General features: G+C 41.5%; 2 protein-coding genes across 2 annotated transcripts; both read right to left on the bottom strand.

Annotated features, from left to right (window-relative positions):
• Positions 1 to 5,377: 5,377 nt before the first annotated feature.
• On the bottom strand, positions 5,378 to 7,865 carry LOC114140838 (galactose-specific lectin nattectin-like). Its single transcript, XM_028011093.1, has 7 exons — positions 7,747 to 7,865; positions 7,582 to 7,647; positions 7,391 to 7,409; positions 7,083 to 7,177; positions 6,737 to 6,871; positions 6,100 to 6,211; positions 5,378 to 5,841 (listed from the first exon to the last, which is right to left on the bottom strand). The coding sequence occupies exons 2-7, from the start codon at positions 7,645 to 7,647 to the stop codon at positions 5,774 to 5,776; spliced, it is 495 nt and encodes a 164-aa protein (XP_027866894.1). The 5' UTR covers positions 7,747 to 7,865; the 3' UTR covers positions 5,378 to 5,773.
• A 7,669-nt stretch (positions 7,866 to 15,534) lies between these two features.
• On the bottom strand, positions 15,535 to 18,122 carry LOC114140843 (galactose-specific lectin nattectin-like). The gene is made up of 7 exons (XM_028011102.1): positions 18,033 to 18,122; positions 17,868 to 17,933; positions 17,680 to 17,695; positions 16,986 to 17,080; positions 16,657 to 16,791; positions 16,030 to 16,132; positions 15,535 to 15,760 (listed from the first exon to the last, which is right to left on the bottom strand). Exons 2-7 carry the CDS (start codon positions 17,931 to 17,933, stop codon positions 15,693 to 15,695), a joined length of 483 nt encoding a protein of 160 aa, XP_027866903.1. The 5' UTR covers positions 18,033 to 18,122; the 3' UTR covers positions 15,535 to 15,692.
• Between the last annotated feature and the right edge of the window lie 538 nt (positions 18,123 to 18,660).

Below are 18,660 nucleotides of genomic sequence, written 5' to 3'. Positions count from 1 at the left end.
TTGAGTAAGTCACTGTCTGTTCTAGTTTTTGTCACTTTTTTACAAAGTGTTCAAGTTGTTGCAGAATCTTCCAGGATTCGGCCAAGGACGTTTTCCTGGTAGCGTGAAGAGTTACTTACCATAAGAACTGATTAGAACCGGACCAAACCGGCTGATGTTGCCACTTCTGCTTCTCTGTCCAGAACAGTGTTCTTGTATGGAATGTACTCTCTGATGACAGAAGTGTATTAAAAATGGACGTATCTGTGAGATGCTGCTCTGCTTTTCCAGACTCTGTTGGATTCAAAGTCCTTTGACTGCCTTCAAATAAAACACTTGAAAGATAAAGTTGAAACTTTATCAATTCTTGAGTGGTTTCTCTAGCTGTGTGATAAGGAATTTCCACCACATTCTTGGTGTCAGAAGTGGGATCTGTCATGCCAGAAGGACTCTGTGGCAGAGGACAAGAGCATTCGGCCATCCTGAAGACTCAAAAACCAGCTTCAGTCCTCCTGTGTTAAAAACAGGGCAGGTTCTGGATCCTTCTCCAGATTTATGTCTCAAGACAATCCTGTCACAGAGGTCTAGAGATTATTCCTTTTGTTTTCATGCTGGCTGCTCTGTGTTTAGCAGTGATCACCTTGCCTTTTTTGGAAACAATTAGAAACCTTCTGCAGTCTGAATGATGTTCCAGTGAGTTTGCTGTATATCAGGGTTAGGATCAGTGAGTTATTTCTAGTTCGTTCTTGACATGCAGCTTTATGTCATCCATGAAAAGATGGCCAATGATTACTCCTCTTCAGACTGGCATGTGTCGATATTCTATAGTTCAAAGCACAGATGACAGCCATCAGGTGGACGGCTTTTAATGTGCTGTACACCAGACAGCGCATTTAGAGAATCTTCCTTTTTATCATAGAGATACTTCTGTTCCAGTAGTTTATGGGCCGCACCAGAGTCAAATTCTAATATAATCCTATTGCCATTTTTGGAGGTGTTATGAGAACTGGTGTAAGGAGGTGAGATCATTCCAGGTTAATGCAGAAAACAGATCATGAAGGCCTGAGAGAAATAAGTGAATCCTGTATTTTGATTTATTGATGATTACAAGACAAAGTTATGTTGAATTTACTTATGTACTCATGTGAATTAATCATGATTATAAACTAATGATTTTGTATTTTGATTTATTGGTGATTAAGGAGGATTGATTATGAAATAGGATGAATTAAAAATAATAAAATCAAGATCAAACGATTACTAAAAGGAGTAATGTATGAAAGAATGCATTTAAGAATGTTGTGTTTAGTGGTTTTGATAATCATACAGCATATATAACAATGTAATGGAAATAATCAAACAACGTGTTAGGTACAGAGGCAGGGAAGAGACAAGTCTGAACATGTCCGGACTTGCCTCAGACTGTGTTCCAAATAAGAATCTGAAACCAGATGGTCAGAACAAGGAAGTGAGTAAGGGTGTTGACCAAGTGTGTGGATGATGGGGACTTTCCATGAAGTAGTTAAATGCTTGAGAAGTCAGGTACGCCATATAAAGTCATGGGTTGAGAGGGTATATATGATCAGGAAGAACAAGAAGAGAGGTTCTTAGTCCGCGGTGCTGAACACAAGTCAACAAGAGGATGCAGACAGAAGATCAGCAGAGGACCACACCCTGGAGCCACGGGGAAGTTGAGACTCCTCACCACCAGAAGGGACAAGACCCCTCGACCCTCGACCCTCAGCCCTGATTCCTGATTCAACTGCCTACTCTGCCTCAACCCAAAGATCTCAAAGTTGATCAACAAACTTGGAGAAAAGACAAAGGTCACTGAGTGATGAAGATCTGAGTGTTTGGAAGATAACAACCAGTTCTGCTTTGATTCTATTCTGAAGTGGATTTTGCCTTACAAAGACTCTGACCAAGGACATTGGAACCTTCCGTTGCTGAGATCATTTTCCATCTGGGTAGGAGTTGAACCGCTTCCTATAGCCTCTTTCAATGAATTAGTAACACAGTTTAGGGAAAGAGGTTAGGACATTATTAAGGTGATTATATTCAAATTGACAGTTTAATCATTGATAATTAAACTGTCTGTCATTTACCCCTGCTAAACGCTTGCTTAATAAAGATGCATCAAAATTCTAATAAGGATTGTGGACATTTAAATTAATTGAGTCAGTTGTCATTTTATGATTCTTCTAGTTAATGTAAAATCCAGGTACATGTTTCTAGAAATGTGGTGGCTTCAGAAATTTTTTTAGTGTTGATAAAATAATGACCTTGGGGCTCATGCCGAGCCACTGAAAATTGACTAGTCTGTAACAAGCGTACGTTGTTGATAGAGGGAAAGCTACCGTCAACAGGAGTGATTATTGAGGTTATGCAGTTGTGAGCACTACTCAGCTGACTGCTTCTTAACTGAAAAAAGTCTTAACTCTTGGATCGTAGGTAGTTAAAGGCTAGTTGAGTCTCCTTCGACACCAGCTTAGACAGATTATCTCTGCTAGACCTGAATCAGGGTAATACTCGAAGGTTTAGCGGTTTTCTGGACCCGTTACACAGAAAGCTGGTCAGTAGTCAGTCCATGGGTGTTGAGAGATTTAGGGCGGGGCTGACTATTGCGTAACAACAGAGGTTAACAATGTTATTTTTTATCCAGTTTGATGCAAATAGGATGATGCATGTGTGATTTAGAATGAACTGTATGCAAACGGCGAGGGATTGGAATTTGCCATCCAGATACGCCCACATGCTCTAGTCACCACCTGTATAGCAATCGATGGTAATTCAACATTGGATTATGGTCAATATGGTTGATTTTTTGTTGAGTTCGACAATTGATGGTGGGTCAACTATTAAACAATCATCTAATTCTAGGCGAGTAACCATTGTTGAAAATGTGTCATTGAATCAATGTTGTTTTGTGGTTGAAAATGCCAACATCTGATCAATGTGTGGTCAATTTTCAATCAACGTATGCTGCTTGTTACACCCTGTCACCTCCTCTCCCCCTCTTTTGAACTCTGGGTGAGAGCATTTTATTATTGAGCAGGGGTTTATCATGTTTTAAATTAAGCACTATATGTTAAGAACAATGGGTTCTTCCTTTACATTTTCTTACTTGTCTGTAAATATCATTACTGACTGTGCATAATGTACTGACACAAAATCATCTACAAGTCACTACAAGGAGTGGATCGGTCTGCCTCCCCATTTTTACACTAGTGGTTTGAGAGATTATAAGTACACCCTCTCGTCAAACTTCAATATGACAGGTTATGAATATGAATATGAATGTGAATAATTAGGGGGGAAGGAAAAGGGAAGGGGTGAGGGGTTTATATGTTAATGAATTTGACACCTCTGCTCGCTGCTGGTGGTAGCGTTTGAAGTCATGAGTGCAGATGTTATTGACTTCTTGTAATCCTTTTTATTTTTACCTGTCCTGCTCTTTGAGTGATCAACCCAATCTGCTTCCTCTCCCCCCAGTACTTTGTACTTAGCCTGAAAGACACTTATGTCCTGCTCTTTGGTGGGCTAATTAGACTTGCCGCCTCAGCTGTCTCTGGTAGGGGTGTGGTTTGGAGTTTTACTGTTATAAATAGGGTTACAGAATACAGCACTCTACTTGTAGCCTTTTCTACAGAACAGTCAAGCCATGAATGGAGCTCAACAAATTCATCCTCTTGCTGAGAATCAAGGACTATCCTCACCTGCACTACCTGGGGTTCTGAGAGACACCCCCCTAACGAGCTTTTAAACCATTTCATAGCACAGTCAGCTCTTTTAAAAGTTTTTAATGATATACTTTTAGCAACTGGTTCTGGTGACTGTGTTGTTTTGGTGCTGTTGGATTTATCAGCTTTTGATACAGTCGATCATGGCATCTTACTTTCCCGTTTTAACAGTGGGTGGGAATCGGTCACATAGCTCTGGACTGGTTTAAATCTTATTTGGCCAAGCGTACTTTCTGTGTCTGTCTTGATGCCCGTAGGTCTCCCTCTGCTCCACTGTCGTGTCCCACAGGGCTCAGTTCTAGGCCCTCTTCTTTTCTTGTTGTACCTCCTTCCTCTTGGCTCTATTTTTAGAAAATATGGGATTGCTTTTCATTGTTATGCAGATGACACACAGATATATTTACCACTAAAGAACGCAGACTCCACCTCTCTTCGGTCTGTTTTTATGTCTGGAAGATCTGAAGGCCTGGGTGGCCCTAAATTTCTCGAAACGTAATGAAGATAAGACAGAAGTAGTGATTTTTGGCAGATCCACTGTAGATTCCCTGACCAATCTTGGCTCTTTGGTCCAGTATGTCAAGCCAGTTATTACCAATTTAGGGGTTAAGATGGATGCTGGTCTAAAGCTGGAAGCACACATTAGAGCCGTTGTAAAATCCAGCTTTTTCCACTTAAGGCAGCTAGCCAAAGTAAAACCTTTTCTCTCCAGGCAGCACTTTGAAACAGTGATCCATGCACTTCTGACCACACTGCTGGACTACTGTAATGCACTTTATATAGGACTCAGTGATTCCTATATTTCCCAGCTTCAGAGGGTACAAAATGCTGCTGCACATCTTTTAACAGGAACATGAAAATATGACCATATTTCCCCTATTTTAGCTTCCTTACACTGGTTGCAATACATTGTAAGATTCATTTTAAAATCATTTTATTTGTTTTTAAAGCTCTTAATGGCCTCGCCCCTCCCTATCTGTCTGAGCTGTTACATTTGTATACACCGTCCCGTTCCCTCAGGTCAGCTGATCAGCTGCTCCTGAAGGTACCAAAGACAAAGTGCAGCTCAGAGGGAACCGGGCTTTTTCTGTGGCAGCTCCCAAGCTATGCAACGATCTTCCTTTGGCTTCTTCACTTGTTGTTTTTAAGTCCTTCTTAAGACCCATCTTTTTTCTTTGGCTTTTGGCAAAATCTGAGATGTTTTCACTTTGTTTTACTGTGTCTGTATGTATTTTATATTTCAATCTTTTATTTTTTTATTAATTTTTATAAATATATTTTTTATTATTAATTTTCCCCGTGGGATTTTAACCCAACATTTCCTCTTAACAGCGTCAATCTCTATTCCCCAGGGTGAAAGGTTTATCAGATCCTTTATTATTTTAGATTTAATAATTTTAGAATTTGTAAAAATTAATTTATTAGCCTGAGTGAGTATCCCACCTGATAACAGTGGTTTTGATTTCGTTTATCCCAGCTCTGGAGTCCAGGAGCCGAACCAACAGCCCTCCTCTCTTAAATCGTAAACGAGGTTTGAGGCTGGAGTTTAGTCCAGGTCGCGCGCTTAACGCTGTTCATCGACGTTCTCGGATGTCCAGTCGAAGGATCCTGGGTTTCGGCACCAAATTGTCATGGAAAAAATACTATTTCCAAGCACTGCTCAGGTGAAATCACTGAATCAAGTTTATTCATATATTGTGCACAATACAGAGAGCTTATAGGACAATCAGCAATGAAGCAGGTCTGGATGAAAAGCTCTGTCAGGCAGAGATAACACATGAGTTTTATACCAAGGATAAAGAATTAACAACAAGCAGATGTGACCTTATTGTAATTTTTCCATCACAGCTGCTCTGCTAGCTACGGTATTAGCTGCTCGGTTAGTGACTCGTTTAGCCTGTTAAATCAGATTCAGAGAAAGAAAACATTTAAGTGATTAAATGAAGTGAAATCAGATTCTTCCAGCAGTGATGTCATCGAGGCTTAACATCCAGGTGGAAGTGACATCACCAGTAGGAAAGCCATATGGGCATTGCAGATTATTAGGGATGAGAAGGTTACAGGGGTCTGGCACAGATGAAGGGAAGCTTCTTGGCACAGGCTTCATCAGATGTATGATTTCTTTCTGTAAACAGACAAATCCTGACTGCAAACCTTTGACAAAGACTTGGACATGATTTGATCAGTTACAGAAAGCATGCAGGGCAGATGAAGTGTCTTGCCCAAGGACACAATAGACATGAATGGAGTGGGGGTTCGAACCAGGAACCCACCGATTACAGGACAAACTCCTACTTACTAAGCCACCAGATACAAAGATATAATAATATACATTTAGACAAATTTATTAAATTACAAATTGTGTATCTCCAGTAATAAATACCATTGTGGTTGATCTGCAGGCAATGTTCCATTCCACGGATATTGTTTGGCTCATTTTCACCCCAGACTTTAAACACAAACTTGGAACCATCACTCCACATCCAGATGCCTTCCTGAAAGAACATTTAGTTTTAAGTTCCTATGCAAACAAATCACACAGAACCAACATAGACTTCTGTCACTCATTATAGAAAACATGAACTGTGTTTGGATCGTTTCTATTTAAAACCCTCAGCTGGTCAGAGCAGCCGGTGGAAAACAGAGGCAGGTTCTGGTTCTGTTGGAGGTCTCTTCTCATTCCTCTCCACTGTTGCCACATGCTTCCTCAGCATGAGGGAGTTTAGCATAGTCAGTTATTCAATACAACTAACTGGGTTTCCTGAGATAACTGTTGACCAATTGATATTCTAATCTGCAATTAACTGCATCGTGTTATAACCAGGATCAACTGGAATGTATTTGACTGAACTGACCACTTTATTAGGAACACCTGTTCAATTCAATTCAGTTTATTTATATAACAACAATTCACAACAAAGGTCGTCTCAAAGCATTTACAAAAAGTGCCATGAGAAATGCATCTTGACATAGAAAGTCATCAACCAAACAGAGTTATTTATTTGTTTTTAAATTCTCACCTGTGCTGAATCATGAGCTCCAACCCAAGTTGATGTGTGTTTTCCAGTTTCATTGTAGATAAGCTCTCTGATGAAGTTGTACTGATCCATACTGTGCATTGAGGCCAGATTTCCATCCATTGAGAGGCAGGTATTCTGCTCAAAGACAACTCTGGTTTAAACTTTCCTCTGTGCAGTGAGACAGTTGGTGCAGCTGAATATCGACCTTTAGAAATTATGGTTCTATTTATTTAGCGGAAATCAGTTTCTATAACCTTGTTGTTGGTGAATCTTATTGTCTTATATCAATAAATGTACATTTCTTTTGAATGTAGGAAATCTGCTGTGACCATCACATCTGTTGTACCTCTGCCATTATCCATCTCTTTATGTCTTTCACAAACACAAAACAGCGACCGTTGTACCAAGTCCAGCCTGCAGGGCAGTCAAGTGGTGTGTTAGCTAGGAAATAAGAGAGAAAGTAAATACATCCACCCAACAATCAGCATCATGTAACACCAAACGCAGTCCTTTATACAGAAATTAAGTCCTGTACTTTTGCTGAAAGGATGACCCAATGAAGCAAAAGTTTCCTATCTTTTTAAATAACTTTTTAAAGAATGTAATTGTCATCTTTTAGGTGTTAGAAACTCCAACAATAAAAGAAGCACGTACCTCTCACTTGACATACGGCCTGTGGATGGAAAAACCCAAAGTTTTAGGACAAAATTCCCAACAAAACAAAGTTTCCTCATTGAACTTCGACCAAATGATGGCTCAGATTGCTCCATCTGATCTACGTCAGTCAGCCAAAGCTCACAACAGGGACATACCAGTCATTGTTTTAAGTCCTTCTCCATACTTACATCAGCTCCATCCCAGAGTCCAAAGCTCAGACCAAGAAGCAGAGTGAAGACAAGACCGGCAGCCATCTGTAGAAAGAATCGTTAGGAAAGTTCATAATTAGTATCACAAATCAACTCAATCAAGACATAAAGCATCATGATGAACAGTAGGACTTTAAATGTCACCTTGTTTTGATGGTTAGTTGAAGAGTCTGTTCCAGCAGCAGTTTCTGGTCACAGGATGTCTCAGAGATGGAAACACAGACTTTATATACCTTCAGTTTGTTTGTCTGTGAAGTGGAAATCTTTGAGTAAGTCACTGTCTGTTCTAGTTTTTGTCACTTTTTTACAAAGTGTTCAAGTTGTTGCAGAATCTTCCAGGATTCGGCCAAGGACGTTTTCCTGGTAGCGTGAAGAGTTACTTACCATAAGAACTGATTAGAACCGGACCAAACCGGCTGATGTTGCCACTTCTGCTTCTCTGTCCAGAACAGTGTTCTTGTATGGAATGTACTCTCTGATGACAGAAGTGTATTAAAAATGGACGTATCTGTGAGATGCTGCTCTGCTTTTCCAGACTCTGTTGGATTCAAAGTCCTTTGACTGCCTTCAAATAAAATACTACATTTGAGGTAGAGAATGGAGATTCCCAGGTTCAGGTGGTATATGTCAGATGTCTAGAGGAGGAGAGGGTGAAGCAACAGCGTTTGTGTGGCAGCACTAGAATGGATCTGATACTCTGCCCCTCAAAGCAGGGTAACCAGAGGGTGTCAACAACGCCACCTTTTGAATTGCGCCCAAGAAAATAGCCAGCAAGGCACCTAAGGTTCGTAAGCAATGACAACAAGACTTTATTCCACCAAAATAATGTTACATTTTATTGTGTCATGTTTTAAAAGACAATTAAAGTTTAAAGAACCACAATGGGAAGGGAAGTGCACAGTACTGGGGCCTACCAGCAGGGGGAGGGAAGTCCAAATGTGGGGAATTGGTTCATAAAACAAATGAAAGTCTCCCTGGATGTCCTCCACCGCTTTCAGCTCTCAGCCTGGAGACAACGGGGTGGGGCTAAACAGAGCAAATACATAAAAAGAAAAGACACTACAATTTAGACATAAAGTGCTAAAATGAGGTTACCCGTAACCTCTGACACAACCAGTCATTAAAAATCAATGTCTTAATTAAGCAATCTATAAAACCAGTCTGCTACCCACAGCAAGGCCAGAGGACACCCAGAACAATAGAATAACCCAAAACAAACAAAAAGCACAAAACTAAGAAACCAAACAAATAGTTGAAAAAGAAACAAAGCAGCAGAGTCTCCAGCGAGCTGCAGCAGCTTTATGTCTGAAATGAAGTTACAGATTAATAGGTGATTTTAGAAAATGGCAGAAGGTAGAGGAAGCCATTGGCACCTACCAGAGCTTGATGCCTCCACCCCAACCAGAGAGCCCCTTCCGACCCAACAGCAGGAGGAGCCACTTGCCAGGACTTTCTTTATATAAATAGTTGTCATTTTTGTGCTATTGAACTGGATGGATGCAATAAATAAATCCCAACCTGCTTTTCAGGGCCCTCTACTGGTCTAGGGAGATGATGTACATTTGAGTGCTGACTTGCAGTTGACCTCTGGGTTGACCCCACACTTCCCCTACCAGTAACATGTTGGGAGGATGATGGCAGCTCCATCTCTAAACGGCCCTGCATCCTAGAAGGACCAGGCAGTTATTGATCTTGTTGAACTGTAGCCAGTGGGTGAGGAGTTTGTTGGGTCACTACAGCACCCTGTACTGGGGGAGAAGATAAAGATTCTGTACGCAGGGCCAAGAAATCGTCTTCCTCTAACAGGTCTTCCTCTGATGGCAAACGATCAGGTAAGGGTGAACTAAGCACAGACCCAACTGGAGACCCAGTCCAAACCACTGGTTTCAACATAGTACGGTGAACAGTTTTAACCTTATATCATCATCTACTGGTGCAATAGTGTACACAGAGCCTCTTTCCTTAGGTGCTTTGAGAACCTTATGCACTACAGAACCCCATACATCATAGATCTTGTGGCGCCCCCTTACACCGAGCTGTCGCAGCAATACAAACTGCCCCTCTTTCAGTGGAGCATCTTTTACATACTGGCCATTATTCTTTTTTCTACGCTCAGCAGCCTCCTTCAAACGTTCCCTAGCACCCTCAAAAGCAATCTGTAACCGGCTTTGGTGCTCCTAGATCCATTCATGGACACTGCCACCTACAGGATCCTGAACCCTCCCCAACAGGAAATCAACCGGTAATCTCGGCTCTTGGACAAACAACAAGAAAAACGGTGACTCTCCTGTGGCCTGATGAGGTGTGGTACTGTAAGAATATAGAAGTTGTTGCAAACAAGAACACCAGTTCCATTTACGGGACACCTGGCAGGGTACGCAACAAATTGTGTAATGTTCGATTAAATCGTTCACACTGCCCATTACTGGCAAGATGGTATGGTGTGGTACAGGATTTCTCAATGCCATATAGGCTACACCATTGTGGGATCAAAGTGCTCTCAAAGTTTCGTCCCTGATCTGAATGAATACAAACTGGGACACCAAACTTTGAGAACCACTCCGTCACCAAAACCTGTGCCACAGTGGATGCATGTTGGTCACGTGTGGGGACTGCTAATGTATACTTGCTGAAAACAACTGTCAAAACAAGAACATTCTCCAACCCATTACGAGAAGGCTCCAACACTGTATAGTCCATGGCGGGGATTTCATTTGGCCATGAAACCAACAAATGAGATCTCTTTTTCCCCAAAGCTTGCTGCAAAGGCTTAGGAAGCAAAGTACCTGGAAGCATAGCTTCCAAACCCTGCAGCTGAGACAATGCATCTACATTCTTATTGCTTTTACCTGAGCGGTACTTTATGTCAAAGTCAAAAGATGCTAGCTGCGCTGCTCTGTAGCACCAAGCTTAGCAGAGGAGAGGTGGCTTAGTGGGTTATGCTCTGTGTAGACAATACACTTATGGCCTAACAAATACTCACGAAACTTTCGGTCATGGCCCACTTGAGTGCCAAAAGTTCTAGGTTCATAGAGCTATAACTGGCCATATTCTGTTCAGGGGGTCTCAGAACTCTGCTAGTGCAGGCTATTGGTCTCATTTTGCCTCCTTGCTCCTGTGAAAGAACAGCCCCAAGCCCACCATGGCTTGCATCAACTTCCAGTATGAATGGAAGAGAGAAGTCAGCATAAGCTAGGACAAGTGCATTGGCACTGTAGCAGCATAAATGGTACGCTGCCACTTTAAGGCCAATTTTAGCTGCTGCATATAAGCAGGTCTCTACCTGCCATGAGACTACTTGCGTCATGACGTCAACTCATTCTGCTTCCTTTGTTTGCTGAACTGTGCTGGCCTCCCTTGCTGCTCCTCCAACACCTGGACCAATCTGTTTGTTTGTTTGTTTGCTGCCGGGAAGCTGTGCTGCATAGGCAAACTTGTGGATCTGTTTATCTGGCAGTGTGGTAATTTACCGGATTACAGCCTCCTGCTGAGTCCCTGACGACTATCATATTGAGATGTACACTCGCTGCTGTTTTGCCTACGAAGAAATGTTTTATATGAACTTTCCCCCGCTGCCGGGAGCATTGATGGCACTATGAATGGGATAAAGAGCAATATTGTAGTGCTATTGTATCACTGTTTTATTCATATTGTTTCATTTTTTGTCTTCGTTTTAGGGTCTGAGGCTTCTGTGGTGACGGTGGTGATCCCTGGTGGCGGTGTCTTGTCTTGTGTGTTTTGTTGGAGCACCTTCTTTTTGTGTGTGTGTGTGTTTGCCGTGTTTTTGTAGTGTCTAGGGCAGGGGTGGGCAATCCTGGTCCTCGAGGGCCGGTGTCCTGCAACTCTTGCAAGTCTCCCTGGTCCAACACACTTGAATCCAGCAGCTGAATCACCTCCCAAGTGCAGTCAGGTTCTCCAGAGTCCTGCTAATGACCTCATTATTTGACTCAGGTGTGTTGAAGTGGAGATGCATCTAAAAGTTGCAGGAGTCCGGCCCTCGAGGCCTGGAGTTGCCCACCCCTGGTCTAGGGTGATCCCTTTTCTTCACTGGATGTTGCCCCTTTCCTCACTACATCCCCCCCACTGGTAAACCTCAGTTTCCTTTGAAATTTAAACATTTTCTTATAATCAATTTCATTAAAATGCATTCACTGTTTTAACCATTCAATTTCAGGTTATTGTTAATCTAAAGAACATATTGAAGTTTAATACATTTTTGTAGAACTTTCTGAATCTTGTCTTATTTCCAGTAGAACTTACCTGTGTCCTTATTACCATTATATTTTCCTGGAGTTATTCCAGGTGGCTTTGTCGGTTTCCCATATTGTAAACTTTAACATCTTACATTTGGGTTTCATAATAAAGAAAGTCCACCTCAGGTTGCCACAGTAAGCTTTTTATTCAGGGCCTCAAAACTACTTTGACGGGCGTGCCATGGTGGTGGAAGGGTTAGCGCAACCCACATTCAACGTGGCCTCGACGCGGCTGTCGCGGGTTCGACTCCCGGACCCAACGACGTTTACCGCATGTCTTCCCCCCTCTCCTTCCCTCTTTCCTCTCAGCCTACTTTGAAAAAGTTACACTAGAGTCCACAAAAAGACCCCTTGCAGGGCGATAAAAAACAACAAAAAAAACTACTTTGACAAACCTCAGTCCAATGATCCAGGACCCTTTGGTCCTGTTTCTTCTTGAGCTTGGTGCTTCCACTTTCAGCCACTAGTTTATGAAGTGGCGTAGCCAACTTGGCAAATCCCTCCACAAACCGACGGTAGTAACTGGCAAAACCCAAGAATGAACACAGCTCTGAGATGGTACTTGGAGGTTGCCAATTGGCTACCACATCTACCTTTTCTTGGATCTATGGAAACACCCTTATCAGAAATGACATGACCCAGGTAATGGACCTCCTGTTGGAAAAAGGCACACTTTGACAACTTTACCTTGAGGTTCTTTCTGCAGCCTCCCCAGCACCACCCCCAGCCTATCTAGGTGCTCCTCTATAGTAGAAGAGAACACCACAATGTCATCCAAGTAAAGCAGTAGAGACTGACACTGCTGATCACCGAAGATTCTTTGCATCAGTCTCTGAAAGGTGCTAGGGGCATTACACAAGCCAAATGGCATGCGGTTCCACTCAAACAACCCAAAAGGGATGCAAAAAGCCGTTTTTGCCCGATCTGGTTCAGCCCCTGGGACCTGGTTATAGCTACTGGCTAAATCCAGGGTGGAAAACCAACATGCACCTGTCAGTGCATCTAAAGATTCCTCAATGCGAGGAAGAGGTAAGGCATCTTTCCTGGTTTTACTATTAAGGTGCCTATAGTCAACACACATTCAAAGACTGCCATCTTTTTTTTCTTATCAAGACTATTTGGGATGCATATGGGCTCTGATTACCTGAGTGTTCAGGAGTTGGTTAATATGTCCCTTCACCACATCATAATCAGATGGAGGGATCCGCCTGAAGTGCTGGCGAACAGGGACATCATCCATGAGAGGGATCTTATGGGCAATCAGGTTAGTGCAGCCTAAATCCCCATCATGTGCTGAGAAAACAGATGCATACTGTTTAAGGAGAGACCTCACCTTCTCCTGGTTGTCTGCTAACAAACTTGACAAGTTCACATCCTTCAGTTGATCCAGTGCCTCCTCGGAAACTGACTGGAAACATGGTTGCAGCACAAGGTGACACCTTTGTAACACCAGCTGGCAAGCTTGCCATAGTGACTTCAACCAGGGTACCAACCCTGTTTCGGGGATAAAGAAGCACATTGGTACAACCCAGATTGATGACCAGAATGTCAGCGATGCCATTCTCCACCCTAACCAAAGCAAGTGAGGCAAGCAATCGGGCTGGTAAGACAGACTCCAAGGGTTCAAACAAAGCACTTGTGCCCGAATATTTTTGAGAGCAGGTGGCTGCAACCAGTTTCATCATGCCACCAGGGATACGACAAGCCTTTTTACCACCCACTCTGGCAATTCCAGGGGCCCCACCTGAGACCTTCACGCTCAGGTGAGACATGAAGGCCCCACCTGAGCATGGCTCTCACTGATGCACTGCCTACCTGACACTACATTAGTGTCAGGTAGGCACTGTTCGGCCGGCTGATGCAAAGCCTGCCAAACAGACTCAGGGGCCTGAGATAATACTGGCAGGTCAAATAAAGCCGAACTATGTTGTCCAAAAAGTTCTCTGTAGCATCTGCTAATAACACAAGGGAGGGGAGGTAAACCATCCCCTGGGGTGTCCTTGACCACCAACACACCACAATGCGTCATAGTTTTATCAAAAAGTTCAACCTCAAGTTCTAGATAGCCAATATATAGTATAGCCAATCCATTAGCAGCCCTGAGCTGTAGCTAGTTACATATTTGAAGCTTATCTATACCCCATGGTTCAAAATGTTGGTGAAAGAAGCTTTCAGTAATCGTAGACACCATGGAACCAGTATCCAACAAACTCCCATTCACTTAATTTATATTCCACGCATATTGAAGATGAGTCGATTTCCCCCAAACTATCAGCTCAAACTGCCTCACTAATTGTAATTTGAAGATCCTGCTCCCAGGACTATTTAATTGTGACAAAGGATCGGGAATCTAAATGGGAGATCAATTTTATCAAAGAAGTGATCGCTTTACTCCTTGTTGAATCAAAGAACATCAACTCATCAATTGCAACCTAATTGTATTAGGTTATCGGGAGGCTTGTCAGGAAATCTGGATGTATATGAGGTAATAAAATGCCTGACCTGTAAATATCTAAAGAAGTGTCAGGCAGGCAATTCTTATTTGTTAGACAGTTGTTCAAAACAAGCAAACTTCTTTTCAATATAAAGACCTTTACTTTGCCACACACCAAAAGTAGCATCCTGCAACGAAGGAGGAAAAAGGTTATTAAAGGTTATTAAATTGGACTGGAAAGACTCATCTGATGAAAGCCAAAGTGTTTCCTAAATTGTGAGTAGATTGCCAGGGAGTTATAGACTATATGGTTAGAGGAAGTATGATTAAGAGGTAAGGGTAAGGCTGCACCAATCAAAACTGGCAGAGAAAAAGGGGCACATAAGAGCTTTTCCATCTCCACTCAAATGGGACCACCATCCTTGCAGCTGTAGAGCACCCAAAAGGACAAACAACCCAAATTACATGCCCCGTAAAAGTGTCGGATATTGGGAAGAGCCAGACCCCCATCTTGCTTTGATTTTTTCAGGCGGTCTTTCTTAAGACGAGACTTTTTGCCATTCCAAATGTAAGTCAAAAAGGCCAAATGTAATTTTTTTAAATATGCGCCTGGAACAACATAGAGACACTGAAAGAGATATATGAATCTAGGGAGCACTGACATCTTGATTGTATTCACTCTTCCTATTAGAGAGAGGGGGGAGTGCTGACCACTTATTTAAGTCATTTTGGGTCTCAGTAAGCAATTTATCAGTTATTTTTATAGAGGTCATCAAAAGTCATTATTATAATACCTGGATAGACAAAGCTATGAGTAGCTATCTTAAAAGGTGTAACACTTGTGATATAATCTAGGTTGCTTGTGTTCAGAGGCAGAAACTTGCTCTTGTGCATGTTTACTTTATACCCAGAGATTTCCCCAAATTGAGAGAGGAGTGTTGAAATGTGAGGGATGCTCAGTTCTGGCTCCGATATGTATAACAAAAGGTTAATGGTATAAAGAGAGCGCTTATGCCCAACCCTGCCCCTGGTAATACCTTTAATAGAGTTGTTTGTCCTTATCACCAGACCCAGGGGCTCAATAGCAAAAGCAAAAAGTAAGGGGCTAAGTGGGCACCCCTGTCAGGTCCCGTGGTACAAGCTGAATGGAGTAAAAGTTATTTGTCAGAATCATGGCTGAATTTATAAGTTGCTGCTTAAATGCAATGTTGACATATTTTAAACAAAAGAATAAAATCAGTCAGATTTCAGAGAAAGAAAACATTTATTTAAGTGATCAAATGAAGTGAAATCAAGTTCTTCCAGCAGTGATGTCATCGAGGCTTGACATCCAGGTGGAAGTGACATCACCAGCAGGAAAGCCATATGGTCATTTCAGATTATTAGGCATTAGAAGAGAAAAGTTATGGGACTCTGGTACAGATGTAGGGAAGCTTCGTGTTACATTTAGCACCAAACAAAAGTGACTGTCCTGTAAAGAGACAAAGAGACAAATCCTGACTGCAAACCTTTGACAAAGACTTGGACATGATTTGATCAGTTACAGAAAGCATGCAGGGCAGATGAAGTGTCTTGCCCAAGGACACAACAGACATGAATGGAGTGGGGGTTCGAACCAGGAACCCACCGATTACAGGACAAACTCCTACTTACTAAGCCACCAGATACAAAGATATAATAAAAACATACATTTAAACTAAATTATTAAATTACAGATTGGGTATCTCCAGTAACAAATACCTTCTACATTGATGTCCATGCATTTTTTCCCTTCGGCTGCGACATTTCGGGTCCAGGAATAAAACACAAACTTGGAACCGTCACTCCAAAACCAGGTACCGTCCTGAAAGAACATCTTAGTTTTAAGTTCCTATGCAAACAAATCACACAGAACCAACATAGACTTCTGTCACTCATTATAGAAAACATGAACTGTGTTTGGATCGTTTCTATTTAAAACCCTCAGCTGGTCAGAGCAGCCGGTGGAAAACAGAGGCAGGTTCTGGTTCTGTTGGAGGTCTCCTCTCATTCCTCTCCACTGTTGCCACATGCTTCCTCAGTATGAGGGAGTTTAGCATAGTCAGTTATTCAATACAACTAACTGGGTTTCCTGAGATAACTGTTGACCAATTGATATTCTAATCTGCAATTAACTGCATCGTGTTATAACCAGGATCAACTGGAATGTATTTGACTGAACTGACCACTTTATTAGGAACACCTGTTCAATTCAATTCAGTTTATTTATATAACAACAATTCACAACAAAGGTCGTCTCAAAGCATTTACAAAAAGTGCCATGAGAAATGCATCTTGACATAGAAAGTCATCAACCAAACAGTTATTTATTTGTTTTTAAATTCTCACAATTGATGTACTATGAGCTCCAATCCAACTTCTTGTGTAATTGCCAGTTGTCGCGTAGGCAAGGTTTTTGAGGAAGTAGTACTCATCTGAAGTGTGGAATGTGGCCAGATTTCCATTCTTTGAGAGGCAGTCATTCTGAGAAGACAACACAGGTTTAAACTTTCCTCTGTGCAGTGAGACAGTTGGTGCAGCTGAATATCGACCTTTAGAAATTATGGTTCTATTTGTTTAACGGAAATCAGTTTCTGTAACCTTGTTGTTGGTGAATCTTATTGTCTGATATCAATAAATTTACATTCTCTTTTTGGAATGTAGAAAATCTGCTGTACCTCTGCTGAAGCCCAGGACTTTTGATCATTCACATACAGGAAACAGCGACGCTGGAACCAAGTCCAACCTGGAGGACAGTCAACCTCTGTAATTTCTGAGAAATATGAAGAGAGAAAGTAAATATATCGCACTCCTGACCAGCATCATTTTAATACTAAACACAGTCCAGAGGTTCAGCTGCACCAAACATTATGATAAAAATACATTAAGAAATATGAGAAATTAATCCAAATTACAGCTTATGGAAATGGGAATTAAATCAGTTAATAACTATTTAAAAAGTATAATCAATGTTAAATTAAATCAATTATCAACTAAAAATATTGCACTTTAACAAAATGATTTAGGAAATGACAGTTATTAGAAAATATATTCAATTGAAAAACCTCTGAAATGACACATTTATTGGTTCTGATTCAAATATTTTATTAAGAAAATAATTTGCCTTAGCATTTCTAGCTGCCTTCTGTAAAAACTACTAGGACCTATCCACCTTGTGGGATGGGATGTTTCTATACAATATGCACTGACTAAACAATTTATTAATTTATGTTATACAGAAATTAAGTCCTGTACTTTTGCTGACAGGATGACATATTAAAGCAAAAGTTTTCTATCTTTTTAAAGAATTTCTAACAATGTAATTGTCGTTTTTTAGATTATAGAAACTCCAACAATAAAAGAAGAACGTACCTTTCAGTTGACATGCCTGTGGATGGAAAAACCCAAAGTTTTAGGACAAAATTCCCAACAGAACAAAGTTTCCTCATTGAGCTTCAACCAAATGATGGCTCAGATTGCTCCATCTGATCTACGTCAGTCAGCCAAAGCTCACAACAGGGACATACCAGTCATTGTTTTAAGTCCTTCTCCATACTTACATCAGCTCCATCCCAGAGTCCAAAGCTCAGACCAAGAAGCAGAGTGAAGACAAGACCGGCAGCCATCTGTAGAAAGAATCGTTAGGAAAGTTCATAATTAGTATCACAAATCATCTCAATCAAGACATAAAGCATCATGATGAGCAGTAGGACTTTAAATGTCACCTTGTTTTGATGGTTAGTTGAAGAGTCTGTTCCAGCAGCAGTTTCTGGTCACAGGATGTCTCAGAGATGGAAACACAGACTTTATATACCCTCAGTTTGTTTGTCTGTGAAGTGGAAATCTTTGAGTAAGTCACTGTCTGTTCTCGTTTTTGCCACTTTTTTACAAAGTGTTCAAGTTGTTGCAGAATCTTCCAGGATTCGGCCAAGGACGTTTTCCTGGTAGCGTGAAGAGTTACTTACCATAAGAACTGATTAGAACCGGACCAAACCGGCTGATGTTGCCACTTCTGCTTCTCTGTCCAGAACAGTGTTCTTGTATGGAATGTACTCTCTGATGACAGAAGTGTATTAAAAATGGACGTATCTGTGAGATGCTGCTCTGCTTTTCCAGACTCTGTTGGATTCAGAGTCCTTTGACTGCCTTCAAATAAAATACTACATTTGAGGTAGAGAATGGAGATTCCCAGGTTCAGGTGGTATATGTCAGATGTCCAGAGGAGGAGAGGGTGAAGCAACAGTGTTTGTGTGGCAGCACTAGAATGAATCTGATACTCTGCCCCTCAAAGCAGGGTAACCAGAGGGTGTCAACAACGCTGCACACTAAAGACTGTTGAAGAGGAGCACAGAG

This window comes from Xiphophorus couchianus, chromosome 24, assembly GCF_001444195.1.
Source record: "Xiphophorus couchianus chromosome 24, X_couchianus-1.0, whole genome shotgun sequence".
Lineage (NCBI taxonomy): Eukaryota > Metazoa > Chordata > Actinopteri > Cyprinodontiformes > Poeciliidae > Xiphophorus > Xiphophorus couchianus.
Note: the sequence above shows the minus strand (reverse complement) of the source record. Positions and strands in the feature narration are given on the sequence as shown.

Bases quoted from the DNA above. Each gene is read 5' to 3' on its own strand.
- LOC114140838 (XM_028011093.1), bottom strand. From the start codon at position 7,647: ATGGCTGCCGGTCTTGTCTTCACTCTGCTTCTTGGTCTGAGCTTTGGA. The intron at 6,212-6,736 runs GTGAGAATTTAA...ATGTTCTTTCAG, and splicing joins GAGCTCATGATTCAGCACAG to GAAGGCATCTGGATGTGGAG. The intron at 5,842-6,099 runs GTATTTATTACT...GTCTGTTTACAG, and splicing joins CCTGCAGATCAACCACAATG to AAAGAAATCATACATCTGAT.
- LOC114140843 (XM_028011102.1), bottom strand. From the start codon at position 17,933: ATGGCTGCCGGTCTTGTCTTCACTCTGCTTCTTGGTCTGAGCTTTGGA. The intron at 16,133-16,656 runs GTGAGAATTTAA...ATGTTCTTTCAG, and splicing joins GAGCTCATAGTACATCAATT to GACGGTACCTGGTTTTGGAG. The intron at 15,761-16,029 runs GTATTTGTTACT...GTCTCTTTACAG, and splicing joins CATGGACATCAATGTAGAAG to GACAGTCACTTTTGTTTGGT.